Genomic DNA, 23,107 nt, shown 5'->3' on the forward strand with positions numbered 1-23,107 from the left:
CGTTATCTCAGCTGTTACGACCACACTGTTATGATGTCAATTGTTTATGGTAGCACTTTACTTGACACCCAGCGTCATAACGCGTTACGACACTTGTCATAACCATGTCATGATATAAACCCCTAGAAAGATGTCCATTAATTATAATCCATATACTATTACACATTTCCTGTTGGTGCAGGATAATTTTTCTAATGTAGCAAACTGGCTCAAATTAAGATCCTCCATCTGTAGTTAGAAAGCAGTTCCCTGTCTGTAGATATGATCTGTATTTATGTAGTTAGAAAGCAGTTCCCTGTCTGTAGATATGGTCTGTATTTATGTAGTTAGAAAGCAGTTCCCTGTCTGTAGATATGATCTGTATTTATGTAGTTAGAAAGCAGTTCCCTGTCTGTAGATATGGTCTGTATTCATGTAGTTGGAATGTAGTTCCCTGTCTGTAGGTCAGACCAGGGCCAATAGGGGTAGTGCACTATTTTTGACAGGGGCCAATAGGGGTAGGGCACTATTTTTGACAGGGGCCAATAGGGGTAGGGCACTATTTTTGACCATTTCCCACGGTATCCGACCTCAGGATAACACCCAGATGCACACAGTTCGAAATAAAAAAAGTTATTGCAAAAGCAGGGGTCAGGCAAACGACATGTCATGAAGAACATTGGGTCAACTGACTGAAAATGAAAACTGATGAAAAACGAGCAGGCAGAGGTCAGTAATCCAGGGCAGTGTCACAAGGTACAGAACAGCAGGCTCAGTGCCAGGGCAGGCAAAATAGGCAAAAACCGGGATAACTAGAAAACAAGGGCTAGAGAGAAAACAGAGGCAAAGGAAACACGCTGGTAGGCTTGACGAGACAAGGCGAACTGGCAACAGACAAACAGAGAGCACAGGTATAAATACACTGGAGATAATGGGGCAGATGGGCGACACCTGGAGGGCGGTGCAGACAAGCACAAAGACAGGTGAAACAGACCAGGGCCCGTAGGGGTAGTGCACTACTTTAGACCAGGGCCCATAGGGGTAGTGCACTACTTTAGACCAGGGCCCGTAGGGTAGTGCACTACTTTAGACCAGGACCCATAGGGGTAGTGTACTACTTTAGACCAGGGTCCATAGGGGTAGTGCACTACTTTAGACCAGGGCCCATAGGGGTAGTGTACTACTTTAGACCAGGGCCCGTAGGGTAGTGCACTACTTTAGACCAGGGCCCATAGGGGTGGTGCACTACTTTAGACCAGGGTCCATAGGGGTAGTGTACTACTTTAGACCAGGGTCCATAGGGGTAGTGCACTACTTTAGACCAGGGTCCATAGGGGTAGTGTACTACTTTAGACCAGGGTCCATAGGGTAGTGTACTACTTTAGACCAGGGTCCATAGGGGTAGTGTACTACTTTAGACCAGGGCCCATAGGGGTAGTGCACTACTTTAGACCAGGGCCCATAGGGGTAGTGCACTACTTTAGACCAGGGTCCATAGGGGTAGTGCACTACTTTAGACCAGGGCCCATAGGGGTAGTGCACTACTTTAGACCAGGGCCCATAGGGGTAGTCCACTACTTTAGACCAGGGTCCATAGGGGTAGTGCACTACTTTAGACCAAGGTCCGTAGAGGGTAGTCACTACTTTAGACCAAGGTCCGTAGGGGTAGTGCACTACTTTAGACCAGGGCCCATAGGGGTAGTGACCAGGGCCCATAGGGTAGTGCACTACTTTAGACCAGGGTCCGTAGGGTAGTGCACTACTTTAGACCAGGGTCCGTAGGGGTAGTGCACTACTTTAGACCAGGGCCCATAGGGGTAGTGACCAGGGCCCATAGGGGTAGTGCACTACTTTAGACCAGGGTCCGTAGGGTAGTGCACTACTTTAGACCAGGGCCCATAGGGGTAGTGCACTACTTTAGACCAGGGTCCATAGGGGTAGTGACAAGGGTCCATAGGGGTAGTGCACTTGTGTGGTCTACAGCTTATCATGAGGTATTCTACCTCAGGCGAGTAATACCTCGAGAAGTCTTTCATTTTAGACATTACACACCAGCAGCTATTGACAAGAACCACACTATCTACCAAGAGAGTTCTCATCTATATTATTCGTAGCCGTCTATTTACCACCACAAACCGATGCTGGCACTAAGACCACACTCAACCAGCTCTATAAGGTCATAAGCAAACAAGAAAATGCCCAGCCAGAAGCGGCGCTCCTAGTGGCCGGGGGACTTTAATGCAGGCAAACTTAAATCCGTTTTACCTAATTTCACCCAGAAAGTCAACCAGAGTTATAAACAACTTTAGGCCACCTTCACTCCACACACAGAGACGCGTACAAAAAATAATCGAATCCAGATGCTTATAAGGCCCATAGGGGTAGTATACTTCTGGCCCTTTGGACACTGTGGTAACTAACCTCCAGACAAGCTTTAATGCCATACACCTCTCCTTCCGTGGCTTCCAATTGCTCTTAAATACAAGTAAAACTAAATGCATGCTCTTCAACACACCTGACCGCCCGTCCAGCATCACTACTCTGGACGGTTCTGACTTAGAATATGTGGACAACTACAAATACCTAGGTGTCTGGTTAGACTGTAAACTCTCCTTCCAGACTCACATCAAACAGCTCCAATCTAAAAATAAATCTAGAATCGGCTTTCTATATCGCAACAAAGCATCCTTTACTCATGCTGCCAAACATACCCTAGTAAAACTGACTATCCTACCGTTCCTCGACTTCGGCGATGTCATTTACAAAATAGCCCCCAACACTCTACTCAGCAAACTGGATGTAGTCTATCACAGTGCCATCCGTTTTGTCACCAAAGCCCCATATACTACCCACCACTGCAACCTGTACGCTCTCGTTGGCTGGCCCTCGCTTCACACTCGTCGCCAAACCCACTGGCTTCAGGTCATCTACAAGTCTCTGATAGGTAAAGCCCCGCCTTATCTCAGCTCACTGGTCACCATAGCAGCACCCACCCGTAGCACACGCTCCAGCAGGTATATCTCTCTAATCACCCCCAAAGCCAATTCCTCTTTGGCCGCTTTTCCTTCCAGTTCTCTGCTGCCATTGACTGGAATGATTTGCAAAAATTCACTGATGCTGGAGACTCTTACCTCCCTCACTAGCTTTAAGCACCAGCTGTCAGAGCAGCTCACAGATCATTGCACCTGTACATAGCCCATCTGTAAACAGCCCATCCAACTACCTCATCCCCATACTGTATTTATTTATTTATCTTGCTCCATTGCACCCCTGGTATCTCTACTTGCACATTCATCTTCTGCACATCAATCACTCTAGTGTCTAATTGGTACATTGTAATTACTTTGCCACCATGGCCTATTTATTGCCTTACCTCCCTTTTCTTACCTCATTTGCACACACTGTATATAGATTTTCTTCAACTGTATTTTTGACTGTATGTTTGTTTCTTCCATGTGTAACTCTTTGTTGTTATATGTGTCGAACTGCAATGCTTTATCTTGGCCAGGTTGCAGTTGTAAATGAGAACTTGTTCTCAACTGGCCTACCTGGTTAAATAAAGGTGAAAAAAAAAAAAAATAGAAATCCCGTCAATACAGAACTAAGATTGAATCACTCTAATGCTGGATGTGGCAGGGCTTGAAAACTATTAAAGACTACAAAGGGAAACCCAGCAGCGAGCTGACATGAGCCTACCAGACTAAAATGCCTTTTATGCTCGCTTCGAGGCAATCAACACTGAAGAATACATGAGAGCACCAGCTGTTCCGGATGACTGTGTGATCACGCTCTCCGTAGCTAATGTGAGCAAGACCTTTAAACAGGTTAACATTCACAAAGCCGCTTATTTTAGCTGTTCTTGCCATAATATGGACTTGGTCTTTTACCAAATAGGGCTATCTTCTGTATACCACCTCTACCTTGTCACAACACAACTGATTGGCTCAAACGCGTTAAGAAGGAAAGATATTCCACAAATTAACTTTTAACAAGGCACACCTGTTAATTGAAATGCATTCCAGGTGACAACCTCCTGGAGCTGGTTGAGAGAATACCAATAGTGTGCAAAGCAGTCATTAAGGCAAAAGGTTGCTACTATGAAGAATTTGAAATATAAAATGTATTTTGATTTGTTTCACACTGTTTTGGTTACTACATGATTCCATATGTGTTATTTCATAGTTTTGATGTCTTCGCTATTATTCTACAATGTAGAAAATAGTAAAATAAAGATAAACCCTTGAATGAGTAGGTGTCCAAACTTTTGACTGGTACTGTACATGTTTCAAACAGACCACCATAGTCCCTGTGCCCAAGAACACTAAGGTAACCTGCCTAAACGACTACCGACCCGTAGCACTCACGTCTGTAGCCATGAAGTGCTTTGAAAGGCTGGTCATGGCTCACATCAACACCAGCATACCAGAATCCCTAGACCCACTCCAATTCGAATACCGCCCCAACAGATCCACAGATGACGCAATCTCAATCACACTCCACACCGCCCTTTCACACTTGGACAAAACGAACACCTATGTGAGAATGCTATTCATTGACTACAGCTCAGCGTTCAACACCATAGTGCGCTCAAAGCTCAACACTAAGCTAAGGACCCTGGGACTAAACACCTCCCTCTGCAACTGGATCCTGAACTTCCTGATAGGCCGCCCCCAGGTGGTGAGGGTAGGCAACAACACATCTTCCATGCTGATCTTCAACACAGGGGCCCCTCAGGGGTGCGTGCTTAGTCCGCTCCAGTACTCCCTGTTCACCCACAACTGTGTGACCAACACAATCATTACGTTTTCTGAAGATAGAACAGTGGTAGGCCTGATCACCGACAACAATGAGCCAGCCTATAGGGAGGAGGTCAGTGACCTCGAAGTGTGGTGCCAGGAAAAAAGCCTCTCCCTCAATGTGATCAAGACAAAGGAGCTGATCGTGGACTATAGGAAAAGAACGGCCAAACAGGCCCCCATTAACGTCGACGGGGCTGAAGTGGAGCAGTTCGGGAGTTTAAAGTTCCTTGGTGTCCACATCACCTACAAACTATCATGGTCCAAACACACCAAGACAGTCTTGAAGAGGGCACGACAACGCCTATTCCCCCTGAGGAGACTGAAAACATTTGGCATGGGTCCCCAGATCCTCAAAAAGTTCTACAGCTGCACCATCGAGAGCATCCTGACCGGTTGCGTCACCGCCTGGTATGGCAACTGGTCAGCATCTGACATACGGCCCAGTACATCACTGGGGCCAAGCTTCCTGACATCCTGCACCTATATAATATGCTGTGTCAGAGGAAGGTCCAAAAAATTGTCCAGTCATGGACTGTTTTCTCTGCTACCGCATGGCAGGCGATACTGGAGCGCCAAGTCTTGGACCAAAAGGCTCCTTAACAGCTTCTAGACTGATGAACAATCAAATGGCACTGCTGTTTATTATCTATGCATAGTCACTTTACAAATTTCCCTGACTAACCTGTACCCCCCCACATTGACTCAGTACCCCTTGTATATAGCCTCATTATTGTTATGTAATCTTCTTGTATTACCTTTTTATTTTATTTTTTTACTTTAGTTTATTTAGTAAATATTTTTTCAACTCTATTTCTTGAACTGCATTGTTGGTTAAAGGCTTGTAAGTAAGAATTTCACAGTAAGGTCTACACTTGTTGTATTCAGCATTTCACAGTAAGGTCTACACTTGTTGTATTCAGCATTTCACAGTAAGGTCTACACTTGTTGTATTCAGCATTTCACAGTAAGGTCTACACCTGTTGTATTCGGCGCATGTGACAAATAAAATGTGATTTGATTGTATTTGATTGATTTGTTACCAGTTACTATGTGTTTATGTTACCGGTCACTATTTGCACTGAGGTAAGAGTTGTTTATTATACAATATTAAAAATAAATTCAAGACAAGTAACACAACAACTCCATGCATGATCTATCAGACCTAACACTTTCTGTCATTTAAAACAATGGTTTCCCTACCATCTTATCTGACAGTAAAGAGCCGGTGTAGCTGTGTCTTCCCACATGGGTGACTTTATGTCTGTCTCCCAGAGGACAGGAGAGAATGAGTTGTGTGTGTCTCGCAGCTCACAGATGTCCCTCTGCCTTTCTCTGTCTCAATCTTCCATAGTGGACAGGTCAGAATATAGCTCTCTGCCCCAGACAGTGGGCAGGTCAGTCTATATCTATCTGCCCCCGACAGTGGGCAGGTCAGTCTATATCTATCTGCCCTAGACAATGGACAGGTAAGTCTATATCTCTCTGTCCTCACAGTGGACAGGTCAGTCTATATCTATCTGCCCCAGTCAGTGGACAGGTCAGTCTATCTGTGTCTCTCTGTCACACATTGTCTCTTCTACAGTGGACCGGTCAGTCTCTGTAAATCTCAGAGGCCAGTGAACTTGTCACCCTGCCAGGTCCCGTTGGTCTTGTTCAGAGAGGTGCTACTCCCATGTTTACTCTCTCCTGAGGCCTTCATGGCCAGCTCTGCTGCATCCGCCAACGGCTGCTTGTCCTCTGCCTCCGTCTCCCGGTGGTAGAAGTAGTTGAAGTTGGACACGATGACGGGGACGGGTAGGGCGATGGTCAGCACGCCGGCGATGGCGCACAGCGTCCCCACCATCTTACCGCCCATGGTGATCGGGCACATGTCGCCGTAGCCCACCGTAGTCATGGTGACCACGGCCCACCAGGAGCCGTCAGGAATGCTGACGAACTGTGTGCTGGGCTCGTCCACTTCAGCAAAGTAGATGGCACTAGAGAAGAGGATGACTCCGATGAAGAGGAAGAATATGAGGAGGCCAAGCTCCCGCATGCTGGCCTTCAGGGTCTGGCCTAGGATCTGGAGCCCCTTGGAGTGTCTGGACAACTTGAAGATCCTGAACACCCTGACCAGACGGATGATACGAAGGATGGCCAGGGACATGTTCTGGCTGGAGTTCTGGTCCGGGGTGGTGACCAGCTCCGTTACCAAGGTGACGAAGTACGGGATGATGGAGACAATGTCGATGATGTTCATGAGGTTGTGGAAGAAGTTGCTCTTGGAGGGACAGACCACAAAGCGCACCACCAGCTCGAAGAAGAACCAGACGATGCAGGCCGTCTCGATGATGAAGAACGGGTCGGAGAACGTGGAGGTGATCGTTTTGGGTGTGGGCGAGGGCGGGAACAAGGACCCATGGCCGCCCAACGATAGGTTCCCATTGAAAGGCATCAGATGCGTGACGGTGGTGGGTAGGACGGGGTCCAGGGAGTTATCCCGGAACTCCGGTAGCGTCTCCATACAGAAGATGATGATGGAGATAACGATGACAAACACGGAGACCAGCGCCACGCCGCGTGCCGCGTTGGAACTCTCGGGGTACTCGAACAGCAGCCAGAACTGCCGGTATATCTCGTTGGTCGGGAGAGGGATCTCCACTTCCTTGATGAAGCCCTCGTCCTCTCTGAACTGCTCCATGGCGTCACTCCCCAGCTCATAGAACACGATCTCATCAGCAAACACATCCAGCGGAACGTTGGCCGGCCTGCGGATCTTTCCTCCTGACTGGTAGTAGTACAGGATGCCATCGAAGCTGGGCCGGTTCCTGTCAAAGAAATACTCATTCCTCATGGGGTCAAAGTAGTCCATCCTCTTCATAGGGTCCCCCAGAAGAGTCTCAGGGAACTGGTCGAGGGTTTTGAGCTGCGTCTCGAAGCGTAGCCCGGCGATGTTGATGATGACCTTCTGGTCTCCGTCGTCTAGACCTGTCTTGTCCACGAACACATCCTCACAGCACTCCTTAGCCAGCCGGCTGAAGATGGTCTCGCTCTGCGTCTGGGTCTCGCTACTCAGCAGCAACTTCCAGTTGGAGATCATGCTGGCACAGCTAGGACGCCCCCTCCTGCTGTGGGGTGGCATGACGGGTGACTGGGGCACATCCAGTGTATTGGGGGAGGAGTACGGGCAGGGGGAGGTATTCCTCCTTTGGGAGGAGTGTTCGGAGGGGTAGTGGTGCTGGGGGGTGGATGTGAGGTTAGGCTGAGGGGAAAGGAGTTGGTAGGAGCAGTGTTCGGAGGGGTAGTGGTGCTGGGGGGTGGATGTGAGGTTGGGCTGAGGGGAAAGGAGGTGGTAGGAGGAGTGTTCGGAGGGGTAGTGGTGCTGGAGAGTGGATGTGAGGTTGGGCTGAGGGGAAAGGAGGTGGTGGGAGCCGTGGATGGAGCAGTTTTCGGGGGGCATGTCGACCGTCAGGGTCGTGGTCTCGTCCGGGATGTCTGGGTTATCCACCTCATCTTCCAGGCTGGAGTCGTCTAGACTCTCAAAGTCCACTAGAGCCGCCTCCATGGCTGCTGCTGCTGGGGGGGGGGGGGCTACTACAACTGCTAATACTGCTGCTACAACTACTACTATTAATACTACTACTACTACTACTACCAGTACTGCTGTTGCTGCAAGTACACCTAGACCCTGGTTCTTAAAACACGTCCCAGGACACTCAGAGGACTAGAGGTGAAGACCAGAGTAGACTAGTCAAGAGACCTTTAATACAGGTTCCAGAGAGAGGGAGGAAAGGAGGTGTAGACCAGGGTAGGCCCATCCAGGCAAGTCTGGTCCAGGAGGGTTTGATGCAAGCCCTCTGTCCAGGTGAGAAGATCCACAGAACGGCAGACCTCAGCTGCCTATAAGAGGGCCAGTGTCTTCAGGCTCTAATTCCTAGAGATAGAAGCAGTCTTCAGGCTCTAATTCCCAGAGATGGAAGCAGTCTTCAGGCTCTAATTCCCAGAGATGGAAGCAGTCTTCAGTCTCTAATTCCCAGAGATGGAAGCAGTCTTCAGGCTCTAATTCCCAGAGATGGAAGCAGTCTTCAGTCTCTAATTCCCAGAGATGGAAGCAGTCTTCAGGCTCTAATTCCCAGAGATAGAAGCAGTCTTCAGGCTCTAATTCCCAGAGATGGAAGCAGTCTTCAGGCTCTAATTCCCAGAGATGGAAGCAGTCTTCAGTCTCTAATTCCCAGAGATGGAAGCAGTCTTCAGGCTCTAATTCCCAGAGATGGAAGCAGTCTTCAGGCTCTAATTCCCAGAGATGGAAGCAGTCTTCAGGCTCTAATTCCCAGAGAGGGAAGCAGTCTTCAGGCTCTAATTCCCAGAGATGGAAGCAGTCTTCAGGCTTTAATTCCCAGAGATGGAAGCAGTCTTCAGGCTCTAATTCCCAGAGATGGAAGCAGTCTTCAGGCTCTAATTCCCAGAGATGGAAGCAGTCTTCAGTCTCTAATTCCCAGAGATGGAAGCAGTCTTCAGGCTCTAATTCCCAGAGATGGAAGCAGTCTTCAGGCTCTAATTCCCAGAGATGGAAGCAGTCTTCAGGGTAACAGGGTGAAGGGCTTTCCAGCAGTCAACAGATGCTTCATCACCTCTGCTACACACACCTTCTCCTTTCTCATACCTGCAGTGGGGGGGGGGGGGGGGGGGGAAAGAGAGAGAGAGACAGAGAGAGAGAGAGAGAGAGATTGACACTGAAACCCCGATGCTTGGCACACACACAGGCTCATTCAACGGAAAACCCACTGATATTGCCAATTACGTTAATAATTTTATCATTGGGAAAATTAGTAAACTTAGGCATGACATGCCAGCAACAAACGCTGGCACTACACATCCAAGTATAACAGATACAATTATGAAAGTCAAGCATTCAGACTGTTGAACAGCTTCTATCACCATCAGACTGTTGAACAGCTTCTATCACCATCAGACTGTTGAACAGCTTCTATCACCATCAGACTGTTGAACAGCTTCTATCACCATCAGACTGTTGAACAGCTTCTATCACCATCAGACTGTTGAACAGCTTCTATCACCATCAGACTGTTGAACAGCTTCTATTACCATCAGACTGTTGAACAGCTTCTATTACCATCAGACTGTTGAACAGCTTCTATCACCATCAGACTGTTAAACAGCTTCTATTACCATCAGACTGTTGAACAGCTTCTATCACCAGACCATCAGACTGTTGAACAGCTTCTATTACCATTAGACTGTTGAACAGCTTCTATTACCATCAGACTGTTGAACAGCTTCTATCACCATCAGACTGTTGAACAGCTTCCATTACCATCAGACTGTTGAACAGCTTCTATCACCATCAGACTGTTGAACAGCTTCCATTACCATCAGACTGTTGAACAGCTTCTATTACCATCAGACTGTTGAACAGCTTCTATCACCATCAGACTGTTGAACAGCTTCTATTACCATCAGACTGTTGAGCAGCTTCTATTAAAATCAGTCTGTTGAACAGCTTCTATTACCATCAGACTGTTGAACAGCTTCTATTACCATCAGACTGTTGAACAGCTTCTATTACCATCAGACTGTTGAACAGCTTCTATCACCATCAGACTGTTGAACAGCTTCTATTACCATCAGACTGTTGAACAGCTTCTATTACCATCAGACTGTTGAACAGCTTCTATTACCATCAGACTGTTGAACAGCTTCTATTACCATCAGACTGTTGAACAGCTTCTATTACCATCAGACTGTTGAACAGCTCCCATTACCATCAGACTGTTGAACAGCTTCTATTACCATCAGACTGTTGAACAACTTCTATCACCATCAGACTGTTGAACAGCTTCTATCACCATCAGACTGTTGAACAGCTTCTATTACCATCAGACTGTTGAACAGCTTCTATTACCATCAGACTGTTGAACAGCTTCTATCACCAGACCATCAGACTGTTGAACAGCTTCTATTACCATCAGACTGTTGAACAGCTTCTATTACCATCAGACTGTTGAACAGCTTCTATTACCATCAGACTGTTCAACAGCTTCTATTACCATCAGACTGTTGAACAGCTTCTATCACCATCAGACTGTTGAACAGCTTCTATTACCATCAGACTGTTGAACAGCTTCTATCACCATCAGACTGTTGAACAGCTTCTATCACCATCAGACTGTTGAACAGCTTCTATTACCATCAGACTGTTGAACAGCTTCTATCACCATCAGACTGTTGAACAGCTTCTATTACCATCAGACTGTTGAACAGCTTCTATTACCATCAGACTGTTGAACAGCTTCTATTACCATCAGACTGTTGAACAGCTTCCATTACCATCAGACTGTTGAACAGCTTCTATTACCATCAGACTGTTGAACAGCTTCTATTACCATCAGACTGTTGAACAGCTTCTATTACCATCAGACTGTTGAACAGCTTCCATTACCATCAGACTGTTGAACAGCTTCTATTAAAATCAGACTGTTGAACAGCTTCTATTACCATCAGACTGTTGAACAGCTTCTATTACCATCAGACTGTTGAACAGCTTCTATTACCATCAGACTGTTGAACAGCTTCTATTACCATCAGACTGTTGAACAGCTTCTATCACCATCAGACTGTTGAACAGCTTCTATTACCATCAGACTGTTGAACAGCTTCTATTACCATCAGACTGTTGAACAGCTTCTATCACCATCAGACTGTTGAACAGCTTCTATTACCATCAGACTGTTGAACAGCTTCTATTACCATCAGACTGTTGAACAGCTTCTATCACCATCAGACTGTTGAACAGCTTCTATTACCATCAGACTGTTGAACAGCTATTATTACCATCAGACTGTTGAACAGCTTCTATCACCATCAGACTGTTGAACAGCTTCTATTACCATCAGACTGTTGAACAGCTTCTATTACCATCAGACTGTTGAACAGCTTCTATTACCATCAGACTGTTGAACAGCTTCTATTACCATCAGACTGTTGAACAGCTTCTATCACCATCAGACTGTAGAACAGCTTCTATTACCATCAGACTGTTGAACAGCTTCTCTTACCATCAGACTGTTGAACAGCTTCTATTACCATCAGACTGTTGAACAGCTTCTATTACCATCAGACTGTTGAACAGCTTATATTACCAGACCATCAGACTGTTGAACAGCTTCTATCACCATCAGACTGTTGAACAGCTTCTATTACCATCAGACTGTTGAACAGCTTCTATCACCATCAGACTGTTGAACAGCTTCTATTACCATCAGACTGTTGAACAGCTTCTATCACCATCAGACTGTTGAACAGCTTCTATCACCATCAGACTGTTGAACAGCTTCTATTACCATCAGACTGTTGAACAGCTTCTATTACCATCAGACTGTTGAACAGCTTCTATTACCATCAGACTGTTGAACAGCTTCTATCACCATCAGACTGTTGAACAGCTTCTATCACCATCAGACTGTTGAACAGCTTCTATTACCATCAGACTGTTGAACAGCTTCTATTACCATCAGACTGTTGAACAGCTTCTATTACCATCAGACTGTTGAACAGCTTCTATCACCATCAGACTGTTGAACAGCTTCTATTACCATCAGACTGTTGAACAGCTTCTATTACCATCAGACTGTTGAACAGCTTCTATTACCATCAGACTGTTGAACAGCTTCTATTACCATCAGACTGTTGAACAGCTTCTATTACCATCAGACTGTTGAACAGCTTATATTATCAGACCATCAGACTGTTGAACGGCTTATATTACCATCAGACTGTTGAACAGCTTCTATCACCATCAGACTGTTGAACAGCTTCTATCACCATCAGACTGTTGAACTGCTTCTATCACCATCAGACTGTTAAACAGCTTCTATTACCATCAGACTGTTGAACAGCTTATATTACCATCAGACTGTTGAACAGCTTATATTACCATCAGACTGTTGAACAGCTTCTATTACCATCAGACTGTTGAACAGCTTCTATTACCATCAGACTGTTGAACAGCTTCTACTACCATCAGACTGTTGAACAGCTTCTATTACCATCAGACTGTTGAGCAGCTTCTATCACCATCAGACTGTTGAACAGCTTCTATTACCATCAGACTGTTGAACAGCTTCTATCACCATCAGACTGTTGAACAGCTTCTATTACCATCAGACTGTTGAACAGCTTCTATTACCATCAGACTGTTGAACAGCTTCTATTACCATCAGACTGTTGAACAGCTTCTATTACCATCAGACTGTTGAACAGCTTCTATCACCATCAGACTGTTGAACAGCTTCTATTACCATCAGACTGTTGAACAGCTTCTATTACCATCAGACTGTTGAACAGCTTCTATTACCATCAGACTGTTGAACAGCTTCTATTACCATCAGACTGTTGAACAGCTTCTATCACCATCAGACTGTTGAACAGCTTCTATTACCCTCAGACTGTTGAACAGCTTCTATTACCATCAGACTGTAGAACAGCTTCTATTACCATCAGACTGTTGAACAGCTTCTCTTACCATCAGACTGTTGAACAGCTTCTATTACCATCAGACTGTTAAACAGCTTCTATTACCATCAGACTGTTGAACAGCTTATATTATCAGACCATCAGACTGTTGAACGGCTTCTATTACCATCAGACTGTTGAACAGCTTCTATCACCATCAGACTGTTGAACAGCTTCTATCACCATCAGACTGTTGAACAGCTTCTATCACCATCAGACTGTTAAACAGCTTCTATCACCATCAGACTGTTAAACAGCTTCTATTACCATCAGACTGTTGAACAGCTTCTATCACCATCAGACTGTTGAACATCTTCTATTACCATCAGACTGTTGAACAGCTTCTATCACCATCAGACTGTTGAACAGCTTCTATCACCATCAGACTGTTGAACAGCTTCTATCACCATCAGACTGTTGAACAGCTTCTATTACCATCAGACTGTTGAACAGCTTCCATTACCATCAGACTGTTGAACAGCTTATATTACCATCAGACTGTTGAACAGCTTCCATTACCATCAGACTGTTGAACAGCTTCTATCACCATCAGACTGTTGAACAGCTTCTATCACCATCAGACTGTTGAACAGCTTCTATCACCATCAGACTGTTGAACAGCTTCTATCACCATCAGACTGTTGAACAGCTTCTATCACCATCAGACTGTTGAACAGCTTCTATCACCATCAGACTGTTGAACAGCTTCTATCACCATCAGACTGTTGAACAGCTTCTATCACCATCAGACTGTTGAACAGCTTCTATCACCATCAGACTGTTGAACAGCTTCTATTACCATCAGACTGTTGAACAGCTTCTATCACCATCAGACTGTTGAACAGCTTCTATCACCATCAGACTGTTGAACAGCTTCTATCACCATCAGACTGTTGAACAGCTTCCATTACCATCAGCCTGTTGAACAGCTTCTATCACCATCAGACTGTTGAACAGCTTCTATCACCATCAGACTGTTGAACTGCTTCTATTACCATCAGACTGGTGAACAGCTTCTATCACCATCAGACTGTTGAACAGCTTCTATTACCATCAGACTGTTGAACAGCTTCTATCACCATCAGACTGTTGAACAGCTTCTATTACCATCAGACTGTTGAACAGCTTCTATTACCATCAGACTGTTGAACAGCTTCTATTACCATCAGACTGTTGAACAGCTTCTATCACCATCAGACTGTTGAACAGCTTCTATCACCATCAGACTGTTGAACAGCTTCTATTACCATCAGACTGTTGAACAGCTTCTATCACCATCAGACTGTTGAACAGCTTCCATTACCATCAGACTGTTGAACAGCTTCTATCACCATCAGACTGTTGAACAGCTTCTATCACCATCAGACTGTTGAACAGCTTCTATCACCATCAGACTGTTGAACAGCTTCTATTACCATCAGACTGTTGAACAGCTTCTATTACCATCAGAGTGTTGAACAGCTTCTATTACCATCAGACTGTTGAACAGCTTCTATCACCATCAGACTGTTAAACAGCTTCTATTACCATCAGACTGTTGAACAGCTTCTATTACCATCAGCCTGTTGAACAGCTTCTATTACCATCAGACTGTTGAACAGCTTCTATTACCATCAGACTGTTGAACAGCTTCTATTACCATCAGACTGTTGAGCAGCTTCTATCACCATCAGACTGTTGAACAGCTTCTATTACCATCAGACTGTTGAACAGCTTCTATTACCATCAGACTGTTGAACAGCTTCTATCACCAGACCATCAGACTGTTGAACAGCTTCTATTACCATCAGACTGTTGAACAGCTTCTATTACCATCAGACTGTTGAACAGCTTCTATTACCATCAGACTGTTGAACAGCTTCTATTACCATCAGACTGTTGAACAGCTTCTATCACCATCAGACTGTTGAACAGCTTCTATTACCATCAGACTGTTGAACAGCTTCTATCACCATCAGACTGTTGAACAGCTTCTATCACCATCAGACTGTTGAACAGCTTCTATTACCATCAGACTGTTGAACAGCTTCTATCACCATCAGACTGTTGAACAGCTTCTATTACCATCAGACTGTTGAACAGCTTCTATTACCATCAGACTGTTGAACAGCTTCTATTACCATCAGACTGTTGAACAGCTTCCATTACCATCAGACTGTTGAACAGCTTCTATTACCATCAGACTGTTGAACAGCTTCTATTACCATCAGACTGTTGAACAGCTTCTATTACCATCAGACTGTTGAACAGCTTCCATTACCATCAGACTGTTGAACAGCTTCTATTAAAATCAGACTGTTGAACAGCTTCTATTACCATCAGACTGTTGAACAGCTTCTATTACCATCAGACTGTTGAACAGCTTCTATTACCATCAGACTGTTGAACAGCTTCTATTACCATCAGACTGTTGAACAGCTTCTATCACCATCAGACTGTTGAACAGCTTCTATTACCATCAGACTGTTGAACAGCTTCTATTACCATCAGACTGTTGAACAGCTTCTATCACCATCAGACTGTTGAACAGCTTCTATTACCATCAGACTGTTGAACAGCTTCTATTACCATCAGACTGTTGAACAGCTTCTATCACCATCAGACTGTTGAACAGCTTCTATTACCATCAGACTGTTGAACAGCTATTATTACCATCAGACTGTTGAACAGCTTCTATCACCATCAGACTGTTGAACAGCTTCTATTACCATCAGACTGTTGAACAGCTTCTATTACCATCAGACTGTTGAACAGCTTCTATTACCATCAGACTGTTGAACAGCTTCTATTACCATCAGACTGTTGAACAGCTTCTATCACCATCAGACTGTTGAACAGCTTCTATCACCATCAGACTGTTGAACAGCTTCTATCACCATCAGACTGTTGAACAGCTTCCATTACCATCAGCCTGTTGAACAGCTTCTATCACCATCAGACTGTTGAACAGCTTCTATCACCATCAGACTGTTGAACTGCTTCTATTACCATCAGACTGGTGAACAGCTTCTATCACCATCAGACTGTTGAACAGCTTCTATTACCATCAGACTGTCGAACAGCTTCTATCACCATCAGACTGTTGAACAGCTTCTATTACCATCAGACTGTTGAACAGCTTCTATTACCATCAGACTGTTGAACAGCTTCTATTACCATCAGACTGTTGAACAGCTTCTATCACCATCAGACTGTTGAACAGCTTCTATCACCATCAGACTGTTGAACAGCTTCTATTACCATCAGACTGTTGAACAGCTTCTATCACCATCAGACTGTTGAACAGCTTCCATTACCATCAGACTGTTGAACAGCTTCTATCACCATCAGACTGTTGAACAGCTTCTATCACCATCAGACTGTTGAACAGCTTCTATCACCATCAGACTGTTGAACAGCTTCTATTACCATCAGACTGTTGAACAGCTTCTATTACCATCAGAGTGTTGAACAGCTTCTATTACCATCAGACTGTTGAACAGCTTCTATCACCATCAGACTGTTAAACAGCTTCTATTACCATCAGACTGTTGAACAGCTTCTATTACCATCAGCCTGTTGAACAGCTTCTATTACCATCAGACTGTTGAACAGCTTCTATTACCATCAGACTGTTGAACAGCTTCTATTACCATCAGACTGTTGAGCAGCTTCTATCACCATCAGACTGTTGAACAGCTTCTATTACCATCAGACTGTTGAACAGCTTCTATTACCATCAGACTGTTGAACAGCTTCTATCACCAGACCATCAGACTGTTGAACAGCTTCTATTACCATCAGACTGTTGAACAGCTTCTATTACCATCAGACTGTTGAACAGCTTCTATTACCATCAGACTGTTGAACAGCTTCTATTACCATCAGACTGTTGAACAGCTTCTATCACCATCAGACTGTTGAACAGCTTCTATTACCATCAGACTGTTGAACAGCTTCTATCACCATCAGACTGTTGAACAGCTTCTATCACCATCAGACTGTTGAACAGCTTCTATTACCATCAGACTGTTGAACAGCTTCTATCACCATCAGACTGTTGAACAGCTTCTATTACCATCAGACTGTTGAACAGCTTCTATTACCATCAGACTGTTGAACAGCTTCTATTACCATCAGACTGTTGAACAGCTTCCATTACCATCAGACTGTTGAACAGCTTCTATTACCATCAGACTGTTGAACAGCTTCTATTACCATCAGACTGTTGAACAGCTTCTATTACCATCAGACTGTTGAACAGCTTCCATTACCATCAGACTGTTGAACAGCTTCTATTAAAATCAGACTGTTGAACAGCTTCTATTACCATCAGACTGTTGAACAGCTTCTATTACCATCAGACTGTTGAACAGCTTCTATTACCATCAGACTGTTGAACAGCTTCTATTACCATCAGACTGTTGAACAGCTTCTATCACCATCAGACTGTTGAACAGCTTCTATTACCATCAGACTGTTGAACAGCTTCTATTACCATCAGACTGTTGAACAGCTTCTATCACCATCAGACTGTTGAACAGCTTCTATTACCATCAGACTGTTGAACAGCTTCTATTACCATCAGACTGTTGAACAGCTTCTATCACCATCAGACTGTTGAACAGCTTCTATTACCATCAGACTGTTGAACAGCTATTATTACCATCAGACTGTTGAACAGCTTCTATCACCATCAGACTGTTGAACAGCTTCTATTACCATCAGACTGTTGAACAGCTTCTATTACCATCAGACTGTTGAACAGCTTCTATTACCATCAGACTGTTGAACAGCTTCTATTACCATCAGACTGTTGAACAGCTTCTATCACCATCAGACTGTAGAACAGCTTCTATTACCATCAGACTGTTGAACAGCTTCTCTTACCATCAGACTGTTGAACAGCTTCTATTACCATCAGAATGTTGAACAGCTTCTATTACCATCAGACTGTTGAACAGCTTATATTACCAGACCATCAGACTGTTGAACAGCTTCTATCACCATCAGACTGTTGAACAGCTTCTATTACCATCAGACTGTTGAACAGCTTCTATCACCATCAGACTGTTGAACAGCTTCTATTACCATCAGACTGTTGAACAGCTTCTATCACCATCAGACTGTTGAACAGCTTCTATTACCATCAGACTGTTGAACAGCTTCTATTACCATCAGACTGTTGAACAGCTTCTATTACCATCAGACTGTTGAACAGCTTCTATTACCATCAGACTGTTGAACAGCTTCTATTACCATCAGACTGTTGAACAGCTTCTATTACCATCAGACTGTTGAACAGCTTCTATTACCATCAGACTGTTGAACAGCTTCTATCACCATCAGACTGTTGAACAGCTTCTATCACCATCAGACTGTTGAACAGCTTCTATTACCATCAGACTGTTGAACAGCTTCTATTACCATCAGACTGTTGAACAGCTTCTATTACCATCAGACTGTTGAACAGCTTCTATCACCATCAGACTGTTGAACAGCTTCTATTACCATCAGACTGTTGAACAGCTTCTATTACCATCAGACTGTTGAACAGCTTCTATTACCATCAGACTGTTGAACAGCTTCTATTACCATCAGACTGTTGAACAGCTTCTATTACCATCAGACTGTTGAACAGCTTATATTATCAGACCATCAGACTGTTGAACGGCTTATATTACCATCAGACTGTTGAACAGCTTCTATCACCATCAGACTGTTGAACAGCTTCTATCACCATCAGACTGTTGAACTGCTTCTATCACCATCAGACTGTTAAACAGCTTCTATTACCATCAGACTGTTGAACAGCTTCTATCACCATCAGACTGTTGAACAGCTTCTATTACCATCAGACTGTTGAACAGCTTCTATCACCATCAGACTGTTGAACAGCTTCTATCACCATCAGACTGTTGAACAGCTTCTATCACCATCAGACTGTTGAACAGCTTCTATTACCATCAGACTGTTGAACAGCTTCCATTACCATCAGACTGTTGAACAGCTTATATTACCATCAGACTGTTGAACAGCTTCCATTACCATCAGACTGTTGAACAGCTTCTATTACCATCAGACTGTTGAACAGCTTCTATTACCATCAGACTGTTGAACAGCTTCTACTACCATCAGACTGTTGAACAGCTTCTATTACCATCAGACTGTTGAGCAGCTTCTATCACCATCAGACTGTTGAACAGCTTCTATTACCATCAGACTGTTGAACAGCTTCTATCACCATCAGACTGTTGAACAGCTTCTATTACCATCAGACTGTTGAACAGCTTCTATTACCATCAGACTGTTGAACAGCTTCTATTACCATCAGACTGTTGAACAGCTTCTATTACCATCAGACTGTTGAACAGCTTCTATCACCATCAGACTGTTGAACAGCTTCTATTACCATCAGACTGTTGAACAGCTTCTATTACCATCAGACTGTTGAACAGCTTCTATTACCATCAGACTGTTGAACAGCTTCTATTACCATCAGACTGTTGAACAGCTTCTATCACCATCAGACTGTTGAACAGCTTCTATTACCCTCAGACTGTTGAACAGCTTCTATTACCATCAGACTGTAGAACAGCTTCTATTACCATCAGACTGTTGAACAGCTTCTCTTACCATCAGACTGTTGAACAGCTTCTATTACCATCAGACTGTTAAACAGCTTCTATTACCATCAGACTGTTGAACAGCTTATATTATCAGACCATCAGACTGTTGAACGGCTTCTATTACCATCAGACTGTTGAACAGCTTCTATCACCATCAGACTGTTGAACAGCTTCTATCACCATCAGACTGTTGAACAGCTTCTATCACCATCAGACTGTTAAACAGCTTCTATCACCATCAGACTGTTAAACAGCTTCTATTACCATCAGACTGTTGAACAGCTTCTATCACCATCAGACTGTTGAACATCTTCTATTACCATCAGACTGTTGAACAGCTTCTATCACCATCAGACTGTTGAACAGCTTCTATCACCATCAGACTGTTGAACAGCTTCTATCACCATCAGACTGTTGAACAGCTTCTATTACCATCAGACTGTTGAACAGCTTCCATTACCATCAGACTGTTGAACAGCTTATATTACCATCAGACTGTTGAACAGCTTCCATTACCATCAGACTGTTGAACAGCTTCTATCACCATCAGACTGTTGAACAGCTTCTATCACCATCAGACTGTTGAACAGCTTCTATCACCATCAGACTGTTGAACAGCTTCTATCACCATCAGACTGTTGAACAGCTTCTATCACCATCAGACTGTTGAACAGCTTCTATCACCATCAGACTGTTGAACAGCTTCTATCACCATCAGACTGTTGAACAGCTTCTATCACCATCAGACTGTTGAACAGCTTCTATCACCATCAGACTGTTGAACAGCTTCTATTACCATCAGACTGTTGAACAGCATCTATCACCATCAGACTGTTGAACAGCTTCTATCACCATCAGACTGTTGAACAGCTTCTATCACCATCAGACTGTTGAACAGCTTCCATTACCATCAGCCTGTTGAACAGCTTCTATCACCATCAGACTGTTGAACAGCTTCTATCACCATCAGACTGTTGAACTGCTTCTATTACCATCAGACTGGTGAACAGCTTCTATCACCATCAGACTGTTGAACAGCTTCTATCACCATCAGACTGTTGAACAGCTTCTATTACCATCAGACTGTTGAACAGCTTCTATCACCATCAGACTGTTGAACAGCTTCTATTACCATCAGACTGTTGAACAGCTTCTATTACCATCAGACTGTCGAACAGCTTCTATCACCATCAGACTGTTGAACAGCTTCTATTACCATCAGACTGTTGAACAGCTTCTATTACCATCAGACTGTTGAACAGCTTCTATTACCATCAGACTGTTGAACAGCTTCTATCACCATCAGACTGTTGAACAGCTTCTATCACCATCAGACTGTTGAACAGCTTCTATTACCATCAGACTGTTGAACAGCTTCTATCACCATCAGACTGTTGAACAGCTTCCATTACCATCAGACTGTTGAACAGCTTCTATCACCATCAGACTGTTGAACAGCTTCTATCACCATCAGACTGTTGAACAGCTTCTATCACCATCAGACTGTTGAACAGCTTCTATTACCATCAGACTGTTGAACAGCTTCTATTACCATCAGAGTGTTGAACAGCTTCTATTACCATCAGACTGTTGAACAGCTTCTATAACCATCAGACTGTTAAACAGCTTCTATTACCATCAGACTGTTGAACAGCTTCTATTACCATCAGCCTGTTGAACAGCTTCTATTACCATCAGACTGTTGAACAGCTTCTATTACCATCAGACTGTTGAACAGCTTCTATTACCATCAGACTGTTGAGCAGCTTCTATCACCATCAGACTGTTGAACAGCTTCTATTACCATCAGACTGTTGAACAGCTTCTATTACCATCAGACTGTTGAACAGCTTCTATCACCAGACCATCAGACTGTTGAACAGCTTCTATTACCATCAGACTGTTGAACAGCTTCTATTACCATCAGACTGTTGAACAGCTTCTATTACCATCAGACTGTTGAACAGCTTCTATTACCATCAGACTGTTGAACAGCTTCTATCACCATCAGACTGTTGAACAGCTTCTATTACCATCAGACTGTTGAACAGCTTCTATCACCATCAGACTGTTGAACAGCTTCTATCACCATCAGACTGTTGAACAGCTTCTATTACCATCAGACTGTTGAACAGCTTCTATCACCATCAGACTGTTGAACAGCTTCTATTACCATCAGACTGTTGAACAGCTTCTATTACCATCAGACTGTTGAACAGCTTCTATTACCATCAGACTGTTGAACAGCTTCCATTACCATCAGACTGTTGAACAGCTTCTATTACCATCAGACTGTTGAACAGCTTCTATTACCATCAGACTGTTGAACAGCTTCTATTACCATCAGACTGTTGAACAGCTTCCATTACCATCAGACTGTTGAACAGCTTCTATTAAAATCAGACTGTTGAACAGCTTCTATTACCATCAGACTGTTGAACAGCTTCTATTACCATCAGACTGTTGAACAGCTTCTATTACCATCAGACTGTTGAAAAGCTTCTATTACCATCAGACTGTTGAACAGCTTCTATCACCATCAGACTGTTGAACAGCTTCTATTACCATCAGACTGTTGAACAGCTTCTATTACCATCAGACTGTTGAACAGCTTCTATCACCATCAGACTGTTGAACAGCTTCTATTACCATCAGACTGTTGAACAGCTTCTATTACCATCAGACTGTTGAACAGCTTCTATCACCATCAGACTGTTGAACAGCTTCTATTACCATCAGACTGTTGAACAGCTATTATTACCATCAGACTGTTGAACAGCTTCTATCACCATCAGACTGTTGAACAGCTTCTATTACCATCAGACTGTTGAACAGCTTCTATTACCATCAGACTGTTGAACAGCTTCTATTACCATCAGACTGTTGAACAGCTTCTATTACCATCAGACTGTTGAACAGCTTCTATCACCATCAGACTGTTGAACAGCTTCTATCACCATCAGACTGTTGAACAGCTTCTATCACCATCAGACTGTTGAACAGCTTCCATTACCATCAGCCTGTTGAACAGCTTCTATCACCATCAGACTGTTGAACAGCTTCTATCACCATCAGACTGTTGAACTGCTTCTATTACCATCAGACTGGTGAACAGCTTCTATCACCATCAGACTGTTGAACAGCTTCTATTACCATCAGACTGTCGAACAGCTTCTATCACCATCAGACTGTTGAACAGCTTCTATTACC

At 43.9% G+C, this 23,107-nt stretch overlaps 1 protein-coding gene across 1 annotated transcript in view; it reads right to left on the bottom strand.

Moving 5' to 3' along the window:
- Positions 1-5,593: 5,593 nt before the first annotated feature.
- LOC129861390 (potassium voltage-gated channel subfamily A member 10-like) overlaps positions 5,594-23,107 on the bottom strand; it is a 34,506-nt gene continuing 16,992 nt past the window's right edge. The window contains exon 2 of the mRNA XM_055932788.1: positions 5,594-9,420. Coding sequence (XP_055788763.1) covers positions 6,385-8,322 — 1,938 coding nt within the window. The 5' untranslated portion in view covers positions 8,323-9,420 and the 3' untranslated portion in view covers positions 5,594-6,384. The remainder of the gene's footprint in view (positions 9,421-23,107) is intronic.

The sequence above is a fragment of the Salvelinus fontinalis genome, chromosome 8, assembly GCF_029448725.1.
Source record: "Salvelinus fontinalis isolate EN_2023a chromosome 8, ASM2944872v1, whole genome shotgun sequence".
Lineage (NCBI taxonomy): Eukaryota > Metazoa > Chordata > Actinopteri > Salmoniformes > Salmonidae > Salvelinus > Salvelinus fontinalis.